This window comes from Canis aureus, chromosome 35 (genome assembly GCF_053574225.1).
Source record: "Canis aureus isolate CA01 chromosome 35, VMU_Caureus_v.1.0, whole genome shotgun sequence".
NCBI classification, from domain to species: domain Eukaryota; kingdom Metazoa; phylum Chordata; class Mammalia; order Carnivora; family Canidae; genus Canis; species Canis aureus.
Window position 1 is genome coordinate 16,308,428 of NC_135645.1, and position 14,919 is coordinate 16,323,346.

At 36.3% G+C, this 14,919-nt stretch overlaps 1 protein-coding gene across 4 annotated transcripts in view; it reads right to left on the bottom strand.

Annotated features, from left to right (window-relative positions):
* The window catches only part of LOC144305530 (uncharacterized), a 355,637-nt gene that overhangs the window by 127,830 nt on the left and 212,888 nt on the right, over positions 1-14,919 (bottom strand). For all 4 annotated transcript variants that reach the window (XM_077884436.1, XM_077884438.1, XM_077884437.1 and 1 more), the window contains one exon: positions 3,249-3,327. In XM_077884436.1, coding sequence (XP_077740562.1) covers positions 3,249-3,327 — 79 coding nt within the window. The remainder of the gene's footprint in view (positions 1-3,248; positions 3,328-14,919) is intronic.

Sequence of the window (14,919 nt, forward strand, 5' to 3'; positions counted from 1 at the left end):
TGGTTAAATTTCAATAGGAACATGCTCATAACTAGATAACAAATATATTTCATTTTATCCATAGCTGCATCTGGTCCCTTCTAACATGCTCTCCAGCCAGAGGGAGTATGAAAGGCTTTGACTTTTACTGTTCTCTAGTTTTTTTTCAGTTTTCAAAAAGCTCTTCACTCCACTGTTGCTAAGAAGAAAAAGAAACTGTTGCCAAGTAACAAGAAAACACAGTGCCCAGCATGTCCGTGTGTCTCCTCAATGCATATCAAATGCAAAACCCTGGGCTGCTCTCAAGGACGTGGTGTGAGTGAGATACCACTCAGAAACACAGTAATACAGGAGTTTCAGGCCTGTCTGACCCCATGAAGTTCAGTGCTTCTCTAATAGTGATATTAAGCTCTACATATAATTTTTTATATTCCACTTTGAGGAACAAGTATATTACTAATGCAATTGCACTTTTCATTTACCTGAAGCTCTTTGCTTAATCATGAGCAAGTAATTCACAGGCAGATTATCTTGCTTGTTTCATTTCTTCCTCCTGACCAGAAACAGCTGTCATATCTGACCTGTTTAACGAGACTTGCTCTCTGTTCACAAGCAATGCGTAGGCAAACAATTCTATTACGATTGACCTTGACATGATAGCAGAGTCACATCATGATTTGAGAAAGTTACAGATGTATGTTCAAGAAATCGACTCATCCAAAAGGTACCACAATCCAAAAACTATTAAATGAACCCTCATTCTGAGTAACTTCTAATTATTACCTATTTGCTATGTCCCCTTCTAAGAAAATTTAGAACAACTTTCCATGTCTGTTGCCATTTATACCATGTATCTGCATCAAGGCCAAAGCTAATAGGACCAGCGATGCACCTAAAGACAATCAATTTGCTAGATGAGTTAAGCAATTTATCTTCTCTTGAAAATGTGTTCTAGCAGAACCACAGTTAGATGGTGGTTGGCACTGGGGCCATGTAACTGTGGGGCCACGCGGAGTTATATTCAGGCAGGATAAATTCATGTAGATAGAAAAGAGATAAAGATAGAAGAAATAAGAGAATGAGAAAGGCTGCACAGTACCTGACACTGAAAGAGATGAAAAATAAACAACTCATGGGAGAAGTAGACATTCACTGACCTTAGTAAAACTAGATTGCATTAACATTTTTTGGTTTTATTTTTCAATTATACATTTTAAATGTGCCCCATTAAATCCCATCCCTTTGCCTTAGAAAGATTCCTTATCTTCTGGGTCATTAGCAGGTATTAAATTGAGTTCAGTTTAGTTTAATGCTCCTGTCTCACATCTGATTCAAAGCACTTCCTCCCCACCTTGCCCTACTAGTCCACCCTTTCTAGTCACTTGCTCTTTTTATGGCTCAGGGGTAGAGGAGAAAGACATGACAATGAGGAAATGTGCCCAGATTTAACTTGGCAAGGCTATCTCTGGTGACAATTATTCCTGGACGTTTTGGTTCAGTCTGATCCTATTTGATGCTGGATATCCCTGAGGAGATGGTAAGTGTGGTTTTTCTTAAAATAGGTTTCACTTTGATCCTAGACCCCTCCACTGTTGATCATCCCCTCAGACAGTGGCAGCTTTGTCCCTATATGATCCTGCTTGAAGTCGTTTCTTTTTTTCTTTCAATGTTGGGCATCTCATTGCTTTGTGTGGCAGCTGTCTGGGCAGCTCTATGCCTTCTGCCATTTCATGAATGTACTTTCAGCTTCCAACAAATATCCACAAACTACTGAGATCCTCTCTCTTATCAACTGAGGGTCAAAGAGAACAAGGATGAAACACAGGCTGCCTCCATCTTCTTCCAATTAAGCTTCATCATTCTTTCCCAAGCCTCAACAGTATGAGATACTCCAGATGATCCTAAGCCTTCCAAAATGTGTACACAATAAATGGACAACATCCCAAATTCAGAGACTACAAGTCAAGGTCTGCCGAGATCCTCATTAGTCTCTTATCAGAGGATCACAGAACAATGGGCCTTCAAGTTCTGCATTTAAACAAGATCTACCCAGGGAATGAGATGTCTAGTTCTATTTCCTAGAAAATCCCAATCTCTCCCAGTAATTCTTGGGCCATCCTTCAATCTTGGCTTTGGTGGTGGTAAGGAGTCCTTACTTTTTCTCTCCCATGGCTGAGAAAGAAGGTGGGGAGGGGAGTGGATACTGACCAGTCTCTTAGCATATTTGGTACTGAGAAAGGAAGGCTACAGGTCTCACTGACACCCTGAGTGACTCCATCTTGTCTTCACTATTCGTTTTGTTCAACTGCTTAACTTTTGCTGACACCAAAAGGAAACAAAAGTGCTAATAAGATTGCTGAGAAAGGACCTGACGAGTACTATGAAGAAATGTGTTTTTTTCTTAAAAACTTACTTTCTAAGTAGGCTAATAAATTACAAATTCAAATTATTTACACTCCAATCAGAATAACTAAAAAGTAACTTAATGAATTCATAGAAATTTCCTCTTTTTTTTTTTTTTTTTCTTTAAAAGCCCTTCACGGGATCCCTGGGTGGTGCAGCGGTTTGGGGCCTGCCTTTGGCCCAGGGCGCCAATCTGGAGACCCGGGATCAAATCCCACGTCGGGCTCCCGGTGCATGGAGCCTGCTTCTCCCTCTGCCTGTGTCTCTGCCTCTCTCTCTCTCTCTCTCTCTCTCTCTCTGTGACTATCATAAATAAATAAAAATTAAAAGCCCTTCACCATTTTTCCTCAGTGGGATCCTATTTGGTTTCAACCTGAATCTGTGCTCCTCAAACTACAATTCTAAGACCTAGTAATAAATGCTTTTGCTTGCATGTCAGTGCTTCACCGTTCCTGGTCAACAGTGCACTCTGCCCCAGTATATGGACAAGAGACCCTCTGACTCCTCCATCTACCTTCAAGTTTCTTTTTATTCACTAGGGAGGGAGTGATGGGACAGTTGTGGGTAACCTCCATGGAGAGAAAACTAACCACCATTGTGGACTGCCCATTGGAGTTCTCTTCAGAATAGTCTGGGCTCTCAGAATCACTTAGAGTCTGTTATGAGCTTAACAGTTTGCCTGTTTGCAAATTACAGTTTGCCTTAACTGCAATTTCTAATTACTGGAAAAGTGAAAAAAAAGTTCCCTTCAATATCATTTACACTGACTGACTCTACAGTTTAAAGTCCTTTTCTCATGAGATGTAGCTGTATTTCCTGTCCTTGGTTTCTGTGAGATGTAGTATTAAAACAAATCAACAACTTACTTTGCCAGTTTCTGTAGATTTCTGTTCTTCTGCTCAAACATTACCCAGTGGAGATATAGGCAGGTTCCCATAAAAGTCTCTGGGAAGAAATGACAGAATATGTCATCAATCAACTTAGAATCTACTTGAAAGACAAAACTTACAAACACAAAAGTATCAATATATCATATTCAATGAGTACCAAAAGAATTGTAAGACAAAATGTCACTCAAGGAAGCTGTTGGTTCATACCTGCTAATCACTCCATTTCTTTTTTTTTTTAAATTTTTAATGAATTTTAGTTAACATAAAGTGAAATATTGGTTTTAAGAATAGAATTCAGTGATTAATCACTTACATACAACATCCAGTGCTCATCACAACAGGTGCCTATTTTAATACATATCATCCATCTAACCCATCACCCACCCACCTCCCTCTGTCAAACCCTCAGTTTGTTCTCTACTGATGTGGTTTGTTTCCCCCTTTCCTCTTTTTTTGCCCTCTTCCCATATGTTCCTCTGTTTTCTTTCTTAAATTCCACATGTAAGTGAAATCGTACAGTATTTATCTTTCTCTGATTGACTTATTTCACTTTAACATAATACACTAGCTCCATCCACACTGCTGCAAATGACAAGATTTCTTTCTTTCTTTCTTTCTTTCTTTCTTTCTTTCTTTCTTTCTTTCTTTCTTTTTTTTTTATGGCTGAGTAACAATCCATTGTATTTATATGCCACATCCCCTTATCCATTCATCAGTCAATAGTAAGTTTCTAGGAATTTGTCCATTTCTTCCAGATTGCCCAATTTATTGGCATATAATTTTTCATGGTATTCTCTAATAATTGTTAATAATTCTGTGACATTCTTTATGATCTATCTATTTGAGTCTCTTTTCTTGATAAGTCTGGCTAGGGGTTTATCAATTTTATTCTTTCAAGAACCAGTTCTTAGTTTCATTGATCTGTTCTACTATTTTTTTTTGTTGTTGTTTCTATATCACTTATTTCTGCCCTAGTTTTTATTATTTCTTCTTTTTATTTTTTTCTTATTTCCATTTTTCTGCTGGCTTTAGGCTTTATTTGTTGTTCCTTTTCTAGCTCTTTTAGGTGTAAGATTAGGTTTTATATTTGAGAGTTTTCTTGCTTATTGAGGAAGGCCTGCGTTGCAATATATTTCCCTCTTAGGACTACCTTTGCTGCATCCACAGGTTTTGGATTCTTGTGCTTTCATTTTCATTTGTTTCCATGTATTTTTATTTCCCTAATTTCCTGGTTGACCCATTCATCATTTAGCAGCATATTGTTTAACCTCCTTGTATTTGTGTTCTTTCCAAATTTGTTTTTGTGGTTGACTTCTAGTTTTAGAGCACTGTGTTCAGATAGGTGCATGGCATGATTTCAATCTTTTTATATTTGTTGAGGCCTAATTTGTGACCTAATATGTGATTGGAAAATGTTCCATGTACTTTCGAAAAGAATGTGCATTCTGCTACTTTAGAGTGAAATGTTCTGATTACATCTCTTAAGTCCATTCAGTCCAGGGTGGAATTCAAAGCCATTGTTCCCTTGTTGATTTTCTACCTAGATTACCTGTCTGTTGTTGTAAGTGGGGTGTTAAAGTCCCCTATTATTCTTGTATTATCATCAATGAGTTTATTTATGTTGTTATTAATTGATTCATATATATTTGGGTGCTCCCAAGTTGAGGGCATAAATATTTGCAATTGTTAGATTTTCTTGTTGGATAGACCCCTTAATTATGATATAATGCCCTTCTTCATCTTTTATTACAATCTTTGGTTTAAAATCTAGTTTATCTGATAGAAGTATGGCTACTCCAGCTTTCTTTTGATGTCCATTAGCATGATAGATGGTTCTCCAAACCCTCACTTTCAATCTGCAGGTATCTTTAGGTCTAAAATAAGTCTCTTATAGGCAGCAAATAAATAGGTCTTGTTCTTTTATCCATTCTGATACCCTATATATTTTGATTGGAGCATTTAGTCCATTTACATTCAGAGTGATTATTGAAAGATATGAATTTAGTGCCATTGTGTTACCTGTAAAATTGGTGTTTTTGGTGATGTTCTCTGATCCTTTCCAGTCTTTGTTTATTTTAGTGTTTCTTTTTCTCCATTCAAAGAGTCCCCCTCAAATTTCTTGCAAAGCTGGTTTGTCATAAACTCCTTTAGTTTTTATTTGTCTGGGAAATTCTTTATATTTCCTTTATTCTGAATAACAGCCTTACTGGATAAAAGATTCTGGACTGTATATTTTTACCATTCAGTGCATCAAATATATCCTGCCATTCTCTTCTGGCCTGCCAAGTTTCTGTAGACAGATCTGCTGTGAATATGATCTGCCTTTGCTGGTAGGCTAAGGACTTTTTTTTTCCCTTTGCTGCTTTCAGGATTCTTTCTTTTTCTGTATTTTGTAAATCTGACTGATATGCCTTGGAAATTATTGGCTTTCGTTGAATTTAGTGACAGTTTTCTGTGCTTCCTGGATTTTGATGTCTGTGTGCTTCCCCAGATTAGGGAAGTTTTCAGTTATAATTAGTTCAAATAAACCTTCTGCCCCTTTTTCTCTCTCTTCATTTTCTAGGACTCCTATGATATGAATGTTATTACATTTTAATAAGGCACAGAGTTCCCAAAGTCTGCCTCCATGATCCATTACTTTCCTTTCCCTCTTCTTTTCAGCATTGTTTTCCAAGATTTTATCTTCTATATCACTGATTCACTTATGTGGTTCATCCATCCTCATTTTTATGGCATTCATTTGGGTTTACATCTCAGTTATAGCATTTTTTATTTCAGTCTGACTAGATTTTAGTTCTTTTATCTCTGCAGTAAAGGATGCTCACTTCAGCAGCACATCTATCTGTGCAGTAAAGGATTCTCTAGTGTCTCCTAAGCCTTTTTTTTTTTTTTCCAAGCCCAGCTGATATTCTTATAATGAATGTTTTAAATTCTAGTTCAAGCATCTTACTTATATCTGCATCGATTCCATCCCTGGCCATGAGTTCTACTTCCTGTTCTTTCTTTTGGGGTGAACTTCTCCATCGTATCATTTTGCCCAGAAAAGAAAAGGAGAAAGAAAAACAATAACAACAACAACAACAACAAAAAGAAAGAAAGAAAGAAAGAAAGAAAGAAAGAAAGAAAGAAAGATCGATCCTGGGTGTGTTTTGGTCTACTTGTTCAAAGAATCTAAATATGAAAAATAAATAAAATAAAATAATAAAATAAAATAAAATAAAATAAAATAAAATAAAATAAAATGAAAAAGTAAAAATATATATGTAAAAATATATATAAATAAATTTAAAAAATAAAAAGAATTGAATAAAAATTTTTAAAATAATTTTAAAAAAATAAAGAATAAAGCAAAAAGGAAGCTAGATCCTATTTCCCTTAGAGCTGAAGCTTTGCAGCACTCTATGATGAGTAGATTTGGTGAGAGTGAGTTGTTTTTGTTGGTCTTCTGAGGGAAGGACCTGTTGTTCTCATTCTCAAATGGACTTGCCCTAGTGGAAATGCACCTCCAGGGGGACGGGGGTGGAAGTGGTCCGGCCTCCAATAGGTGGCGCTGTTTTGCTCCCCGAAGGTTTCCCGCCCTGAACACCCCGATGAATAGGGTGACACACCACTCTATAGCCCCAGAGCCGAAAGTTCACAAACCCCACTCTTCAGGGAGCCCTCACGGAATCAATCAGTCAACCCTCTTGTGTCCCCAGTTTCCATGTGAACCCTGCAGTCACCCTGCCTATGTCCAAGTTTTTTTATCTCAGGTGCACAACTGAGTTTAAAAACTCCAAAATTTTAGGGATTCCTGTGGCACAAACCTGTTTCTCTGTGGGAGGGTCTTGCCACACTTTTGCCATTCACCAGCCTGTCCCAGGAATGTGGTCACGTGCTAACTGGAGTTTATGGCAAAACAGAGCAGAAAGCCAGCCCCAATACTCACTATTCTCAGCCAGCTTCCCCAAGCCTATGCCTTGAAGAGTGTAGCACATTGGCACCACCTGTTCTTGCAACCCAGGGGATCTTCAGACCACGCTGTCACTCCTGGCACTCTGCCCCACTTTGCCACCTGAGCACCTTTAAGCCAGGCACGTCCCTCATGTGGAGGCCGAGAAAATTAAGGCCATTCCACTTTAAGTTCAGCATTATCACAAGTACAGCCATCCAGACCCCTGTGAATAAGAGCTGAACTTTACCTTACTTCAGTTACAAGAAGAAAACAGCTTACAGCTTAAGTCCTAGAAAGCCCCATATTAGAACAAAAACAGAGCCCAAGCCAAGGGCAGCAAGCCCCTATTAGAATAAGAACAGAGCTCAACGCCCTTGAAGGCCCCACATCAAAATGTAAACAGAACTTGAGGAATTGCTCCACCCCTTCTGGAGGTCCCCTAGACCAGTCCTTAAAACTAAGCTGAAACCCACCTCGGGTCCAAGGCCCTGCTCCGCTGTGTTGGGTATACTTGGACCCAAGCTCGAGCTCGTAAATGAACCCTTGTGTGTTTTTGCATCGGTGTCAGCTTCTTGGTGATTTCTCGGATTCGCGATCTTGGGCACAACACCCATAGTAGTGGACTTCTGAAAGATCAGATTTTGTGCTCTGCTGCTTATAATACTTTGCAGTGGCCTACTTAAGCAGGGCTCTCCCCCTGCCACCATACTCAGTTATATCTCCCCCAAGGCAACTCTCCACACCTCCTATTTTCCAAAAGGTGATCACTTTTCTACTTGCAGACTTACTCAAACTTGACACTATTAATATTGGCAGCACACAAAAAGATCGATTATTCCATTTATCAATCCTTTTGTTTCTGCTTTACATAAAAAATACTCTTATCCATTCCTCTAATACCAACTTGGGTTAACTGAATCAGGATCATTTTACCCAAGCTGAGCCAATTGTATTCTATCTGGTATTTGGAATATATATGACTTGAAGCCACTGGATAAGGCTTAGTTTATTGCTTTACCTGAGAAGCCCTGTAGATCTGAGGGTGAGGTGGTATACACACTCCAAAATAGAAAGAACTAGTCTGGAAAATGAGAGGGAGAGTAAGGACAAGGGCAGGAGAGAGTGAGAGGGGAAGAGAGAAGCTGTGCTGATGAGGGAGTGTAAAACTAAACTGGGCTGTGTAGGGGTGGAAAACTTCTTTCTAGGTTTTTTTGTTGGCATACTAATTAAATTGGCATAAGAGATGAACAGAAGAAAAAAATTCAATTTTGTACATATATAAGCTCCATTAAAAATATGAAACTCAAAGAAATGATCAAAGCAGGCAGTTTTTATACCTTTTAGACAAAAACAATACATTTGTGAAAAACTGGTAAAACAAAGGGGTTTCACCTTGGGGTAGCAAATTAGTGAAGAAGTAACACATTTTGTTTATACAGTCTTCTCTGCCTTAAATTCCCTATCTCTGGTGATAAGGATGCCTTCTACCCTCTTCTTACAGGGAGAGAACCTTTCACATAGGGTATTTATTTCCTGCTTTCAGAGGGACAAGGGAAAGTGAGTGTGTCTTTCTTGCTGTTTCTCAAATAACTTTACTTCAAAATAATATGCAAGAGTGGTATATTTGGGAGTGGCATATTCTTCTCTCCTTCAGCTGATTTCTGTCTCTTTGGTCACTGGTTCTCTCACCAGATGAGCCCCAAAGAGCCCCATAGAGAATTTTTCTAAAGCTGTTTTTTCCTATTATCTTCCCTATAGGTATTCCTGTCCAGATAAGCTTGCCACCGGAACACAAGAAACACGATCAAACTAGACAGGCTCAAGATGGCTGGCAAAGTGGATCAAAGTGCACATTATTTCTTCCTTACACTACATTAACCTACTAAAATCTCTTCCCTACAGGCACCACGACAGGGAACCTTTGACTAAATAAGGAAGAAAATGGGATGTAGCCTAAGTTCTTGGAAAAACCCTTCCCCAAAACCTGACTATTCCCAGCTGTATCATCTACACCACTCAGCTTCTCCAGAAGAAGGTGACTATAGAGCATGAGTGTCCCTTGCTCACTGAATAAATTACTTACTTGCCATCAAATAGTGTCTTGCTATTTGTCTATTTTGCAAATAGTATTGAGTAGGGAAAAATACCTACCATTCTGGTAACAATTCCAGTCCTCATGATTCTTGTGCATTTATGGAACCCAGTTTTGAGCTACAGACTCATAGACAACTTTATGGAATTTGAGATCAATTAAGAATAATGTGATGTTTGAAGTGAGCTGGGTGAGCTACTTTGTGGCTCATCAGAGTCCTTTTTCCTCCAACTATCTCTTATCCCAAGGAAGCACTGAGATTACTAATATAGGATCTCAACATTATGGTTCCTGAGAAAGCTTAAAACTTGTTGCAATTTTCCAGGAGCATTTTTGTGACAGTATCACATGCAATACAGGGGCCATGTATTGAATAGAATTGAATATGCCTTCTTTAATGATATTACAAGTGTTTTGACTTGACACTATCAATATATCAGATCAAGATAATTTTGTAAGGTCTCAAAAGAAAAAGTGAATTTCTTATATGAAGTGTAACGTGGCCTACTGAAGTAGAAGAATGTTTAGGGTGCTGTCTGAAAGTCAGGTGAGTTATTTAGCTTACTTGCCTACAATAAAGTATCAAAATCTTAAATTTAAATAATATGTCCATTCTATTCAATTCATTTGCAATTTGTTGATTTAGGACTTTTGAACAGACCATTTTCTTGCCTTTATGCTGACTCACACTCTGTTTATTTCTACTAAAAATAAGCAGCAAACACTAAAGTCTCTATAGTGAGGTAGTTAAGATATGGATCTCCAGTTCGTCATCAAAGACCTGCTTTGGTTCTATTTTTTATCATGTTTTGTTTTTTTCTATGTTCCATACACTGTTTTCTCAGGCTCTCTGCCTTAGAAAGGAGATATTTGTTTTAGGGCTCTTGTTCAATATTTGTACCATTCCATAAGTTCAATTTCAGCACTTACTTTATTAATTTATCCAGAGATTTGTTTAATGCAGTAAAACTACAGAACAGCTATTATTTACTTAATAATTTTGGATGGACTTTTTTTTTTGATCAATTTCTTGATGCTCTATTCTATGTTAAGGTTATATTATAATAATGAGGGGATAGCAGTACTGGAGTTAAAATCTTTTTCAACAAAATGGTCATTTCCTGGTTAGGGTCTCAATTGGATATGGATTGCATCAGGAAGAAACATTTCCTGAAGCAAGATCTGTTTTGCCTGTAGCAGCATCGGGATACAGTGGGTTTAATTACTTCACAACCGATATCATGTGGTCTATTTTAAGCATCTGGCAAAGAAAGAAATTCTTATTCAAGTCTATGTGTTATAGATTTTTTTTATCCTTAGCTTGGAGCATAGTGTCAGACATATAGTAAAAATTCAATAAATCCTTATGCATTTCAATTGAATTGTTTAGTCACCAAACACATGTAACCTATGTACCTTTATTTAGTCTCTTTATTCCTGCATATAAAGAAAAAAGCATTGACTAGAATAATAATATTTCAAGATTTGACAGCTTCTGGTGTATGACTCAAAGGCTTCTATACCAAATAGAGTGACATAAGGTAGTACATTATTTTTTAGTAGGAACATATCAACATCCAAGATTAAAGTATTGCAAAGCAGCAAAAATTTCAAATGCTGGAAAAATTTGAGGAAGACTGTAGTGATGGAAAATCAGGAAAGGCAATTATGATGGCTTCTGATCCGTATTTTGTTTAAAGGCTTTATTTATCAGACAATAAAATTCTTAAATTAAGGTATTGCAATCTGAAAAATAATTACAGTATTAAAACCTATTTTCAGGTGTGTAATACAAAGTAATATACAATGGTATTATTTGTAGATTTACACTATTTCACTTCAATATCACCACCTCTGAGATTTCATCTTTCCCTTAACTAGACATTTCCTCCTTTATACCAGTTACTTTAATCCATTATTATTAGTTTGTAATAGATGGTTTTAATTATGTTTCATATGTTTTTCAGTTCTTTGAAACCACAAACTTTTTGAAGGTAGGAGTCATGATTTATTTACTTTTTCATTCTTAATACGTAGCATAACATCTTTTCAATATGTATTTGTAAAGCTAAAGTGACTTTTTCTCCTAGTAGAAGCAAACATTTTGATCATGTGATTCAAAAGTATGAATTATCATAAATAAGTGTACATAACACTATCCCCCAGTTTAATAATAAAAGCTATTTAGAATATACTACGGTGATGCACATGAAAGTTTGGAACGTCTCCCACTTAACTTTTTTCAAACTGACTTTCACACACATAGATCCTGAGCAAAGAAATATCAATTCTGTGTACCATTACAGGTTTATCTCCTAGATAACTACAAAGCAGTTTTCTTTGTACAGTTTGTGTACCTGTCTAGTGCATGTATGCATGTGAGTGTGTTCAGAGTGAGATACCATAGATTTCAAGCAATGCTAATCTCAATCTCATAGACTTCATTTTACTTGTTTCTCATTTGTTCTTTCTTTCAACTTTATTTTCTTCTTTCTTTCTCCTTTTGAGAGACTACTCTGCCAGACTGAACCTTTAACAGAGTCCTAGAGATTACTCTAAAAAGTATTTAGAAGTTCTATAATAGTATGATAATTAAAATTATATAATATGGATTTAAGAGGAAATAGAGTAATTTAATAAAATGCATATATATGAGTTTAGTGCATAATAAAAACGCTATCACAAACCAATAGGAAAATAAAGGATTGTTCAATGAACTAATTTTAAGGGAATACCTGGGTGGCTCAGTGGTTTAGCACCTGCCTTCGGCTCAGGACGTGATCCTGGAGTCCCAGGATCCCTGCATGAAGCTCCCTGCATGAAGCCTGCTTCTACCTCTGCCTGTGTCTCTGCACACCCCCTCCCCCATTTCTCTCATGAATAAATAAATAAAATCTTAATTTTTTTTAAATAATAAAAAAACGAATTTTAAGGTATGGGTTATTTGTGAAAAAAATCATTTTAAGTTTATTTTATTTTATTTTTAATTTTTATTTATTTATGATAGTCACACACAGAGAGAGAGAGAGGCAGAGACGCACACAGGCAGAGGGAGAAGCAGGCTCCACGCACCGGGAGCCGGACGTGGGATTCGATCCCGGGGCTCCAGGATCGCACCCTGGGCCAAAGGCAGGCGCCAAACCGCTGCGCCACCCAGGGATCCCTCATTTTAAGTTTAGATTCCCATCTCATATTGTTTATATATGTCAAGTATATTAAAGAAATAAAGCATTAAGAACTAGAATTATGGGAGAATGTTTGTTTTTGAAATAGAGAAGTTATTCTGCAATATTTGAAGCAAAGGAAGAAATCATTAAATAAACTGATAATTTGGACACCTACACACTTCTACTTGCAGCACAATAAAAACATGAATACAGAAAGGTAAATAACAAAATTGGCAAATTATCCACACACAAAAAAAACTATTATCAGAAAATTATTGATCACCATCATATATAAAAAAAAAAAAAAAAAAAAACATACTAGCTGTGTACCCTTGGATAAATGTCCTCACTTCTGGGTCTCAGTTTCCTGATACATAAAATGGAGATATCAAAAGTGTTTATTTACAAACCTATTGCTGAGAATATGTTAGATAACCCATGGATAGCTTTTAAATTAAGCCTGGCCTATATAGGGACACCATGATGTAAACTGTTGAATGATTAGTTAAAAATACTGAGGAAAAATCAAGGACACAAACATATTTACCCAAGAAAATAAAAAAAAAAAATGGTAGAAAGAGAGGTATGAAAACTATGATTTCAAGAGACTTCTTTATCACATTAGCAAGGTGAAAAACAATTTAAAAAATTTAAAAAAGCAAAGATGAACAGTGATACTGATCAATGAAGAAAGGAATATAATTGAAGTCCCTTCACATATGACTAGTTGTAAGTTTATATGTCTTGATAGAAAGGAATTTTTCATAATATTTAGGTTTTTAAAACCATTTGCTTTTTAGATAAAATCGCTCTTTTAGAAATATATCCTAAAGAAATAGATATTTGGATAAATATGGATATATATACATATAAAGTGTGTGTATATATATACATATATATATATAACGTGTGTAATAATTAATTACACACGTTATATACACACGTTAATTAGTTAATTCTTGAATAACACAAGGGTTAGGGGCACTGCCCCCACCCTGCCACAGCCACAAATCCATATAACTTTTGACTTCCCAATACTTAACCATTAATAGCCAATTCTTTACCATTGTTTGTCTTACTGATAATATAAACAACAGATATTTTGTATGTTATATAAATTATATACTGTATTCTTATAATTAACCTAGAGGAAAGAGAACGTTATTAACAATGTATTTATGAAGAGAAAATCCATTTACAGTATTGTACTGTATTTAGAAAAAAAAATCTGTATAAGTGCACCCATGCGGTTCAAATCCATGTTGTTCAAGGGTCAACAGTGTGTGTGTATGTATATACGTTTATTACAACATTTTTTAGTGTTTAAGAGCTTTATCAAGATAATCTTATGTGATTTATAATAGCAATTATTGAAAAAAATAAGAGTCTAAAAACAGGATAATAGTTACATTAAGCTAATAGAATATTAGGCAACCACTGAAGGTAAAATTTTTATAGATGTTATAATGATTTGCTAGAAATAGTATTTTTTAATTAGAAGATATTCCTGTATGCATACCACATGACTAATAAAAGCTACACATATAGCTTAAAACTATGCAAATAGATGTAAGACGAAATGATTAATAGTAGTTAACTGCCTAATAAGCATAAGTATGTTTTCACTTGTTTATTCATTTTACTTTTCTTTTGCTTCCAGTCTCATTAGGTAAGTACAAAATTCTAGGGGATAGAATAGTGAGGGTTAAGGTTATATAACAGTTAAGTCTGAGAAAGTGACTTTTGCAGATCTGATTCCTGGCACTGTCACTTAAACTCTGCATGATTTTGGCCACATTACACAACCTCTAAAGACTTGTTTTTCTCATTTCTAAGTGAAGACAGTAATATTACAGGTCAGTGTAAGGACTACACAGGCTCAAAGTACTGAGCTTGGTAAATTGAATGCACTCCATAATTGTTAGCTACAACTACAGTTGTACAATTACAATTATCTTGTAGTCTTCAAAGCAAACATGAAGGCAAATCCATTCCCTTCCTTTTTCAGTATTTTGATGACCCAGCATACTCATTGTGAGTTCAGGGCTGTGGGTACTTGCTCTAAAGAGAAGTTGTTAAGATCACCATTAGCAAAACACATGGTCATTACAATTGCCTGGGAATTTTGTAAAAGCATGTAAGTTGGCCTCTGTCTTCAACCCATGTTAGATCTAAGTTCTGATTCCAGTATTGTGTTTGAATATTTATACATTTCCAAAGTCCCCCAGGTAATTCCATGAGATTAGAACCACTGCTACAGAGTTACCAAGCACTGGGTAGAGGGTGTTACCTTTAAAGACAGACCTATTTTAAGTACCATGCAGAATGTTGGATTCTCAAGCCTAAGAAATGTGGGCTGGAGGGTTTTAATTCTTGGATCATTTAACCTTGTGATTCTTCTTTACAGTACAGGCCACTGGCAAGGAGTTTTGTTGTAGGCATGGTGGCATCAGG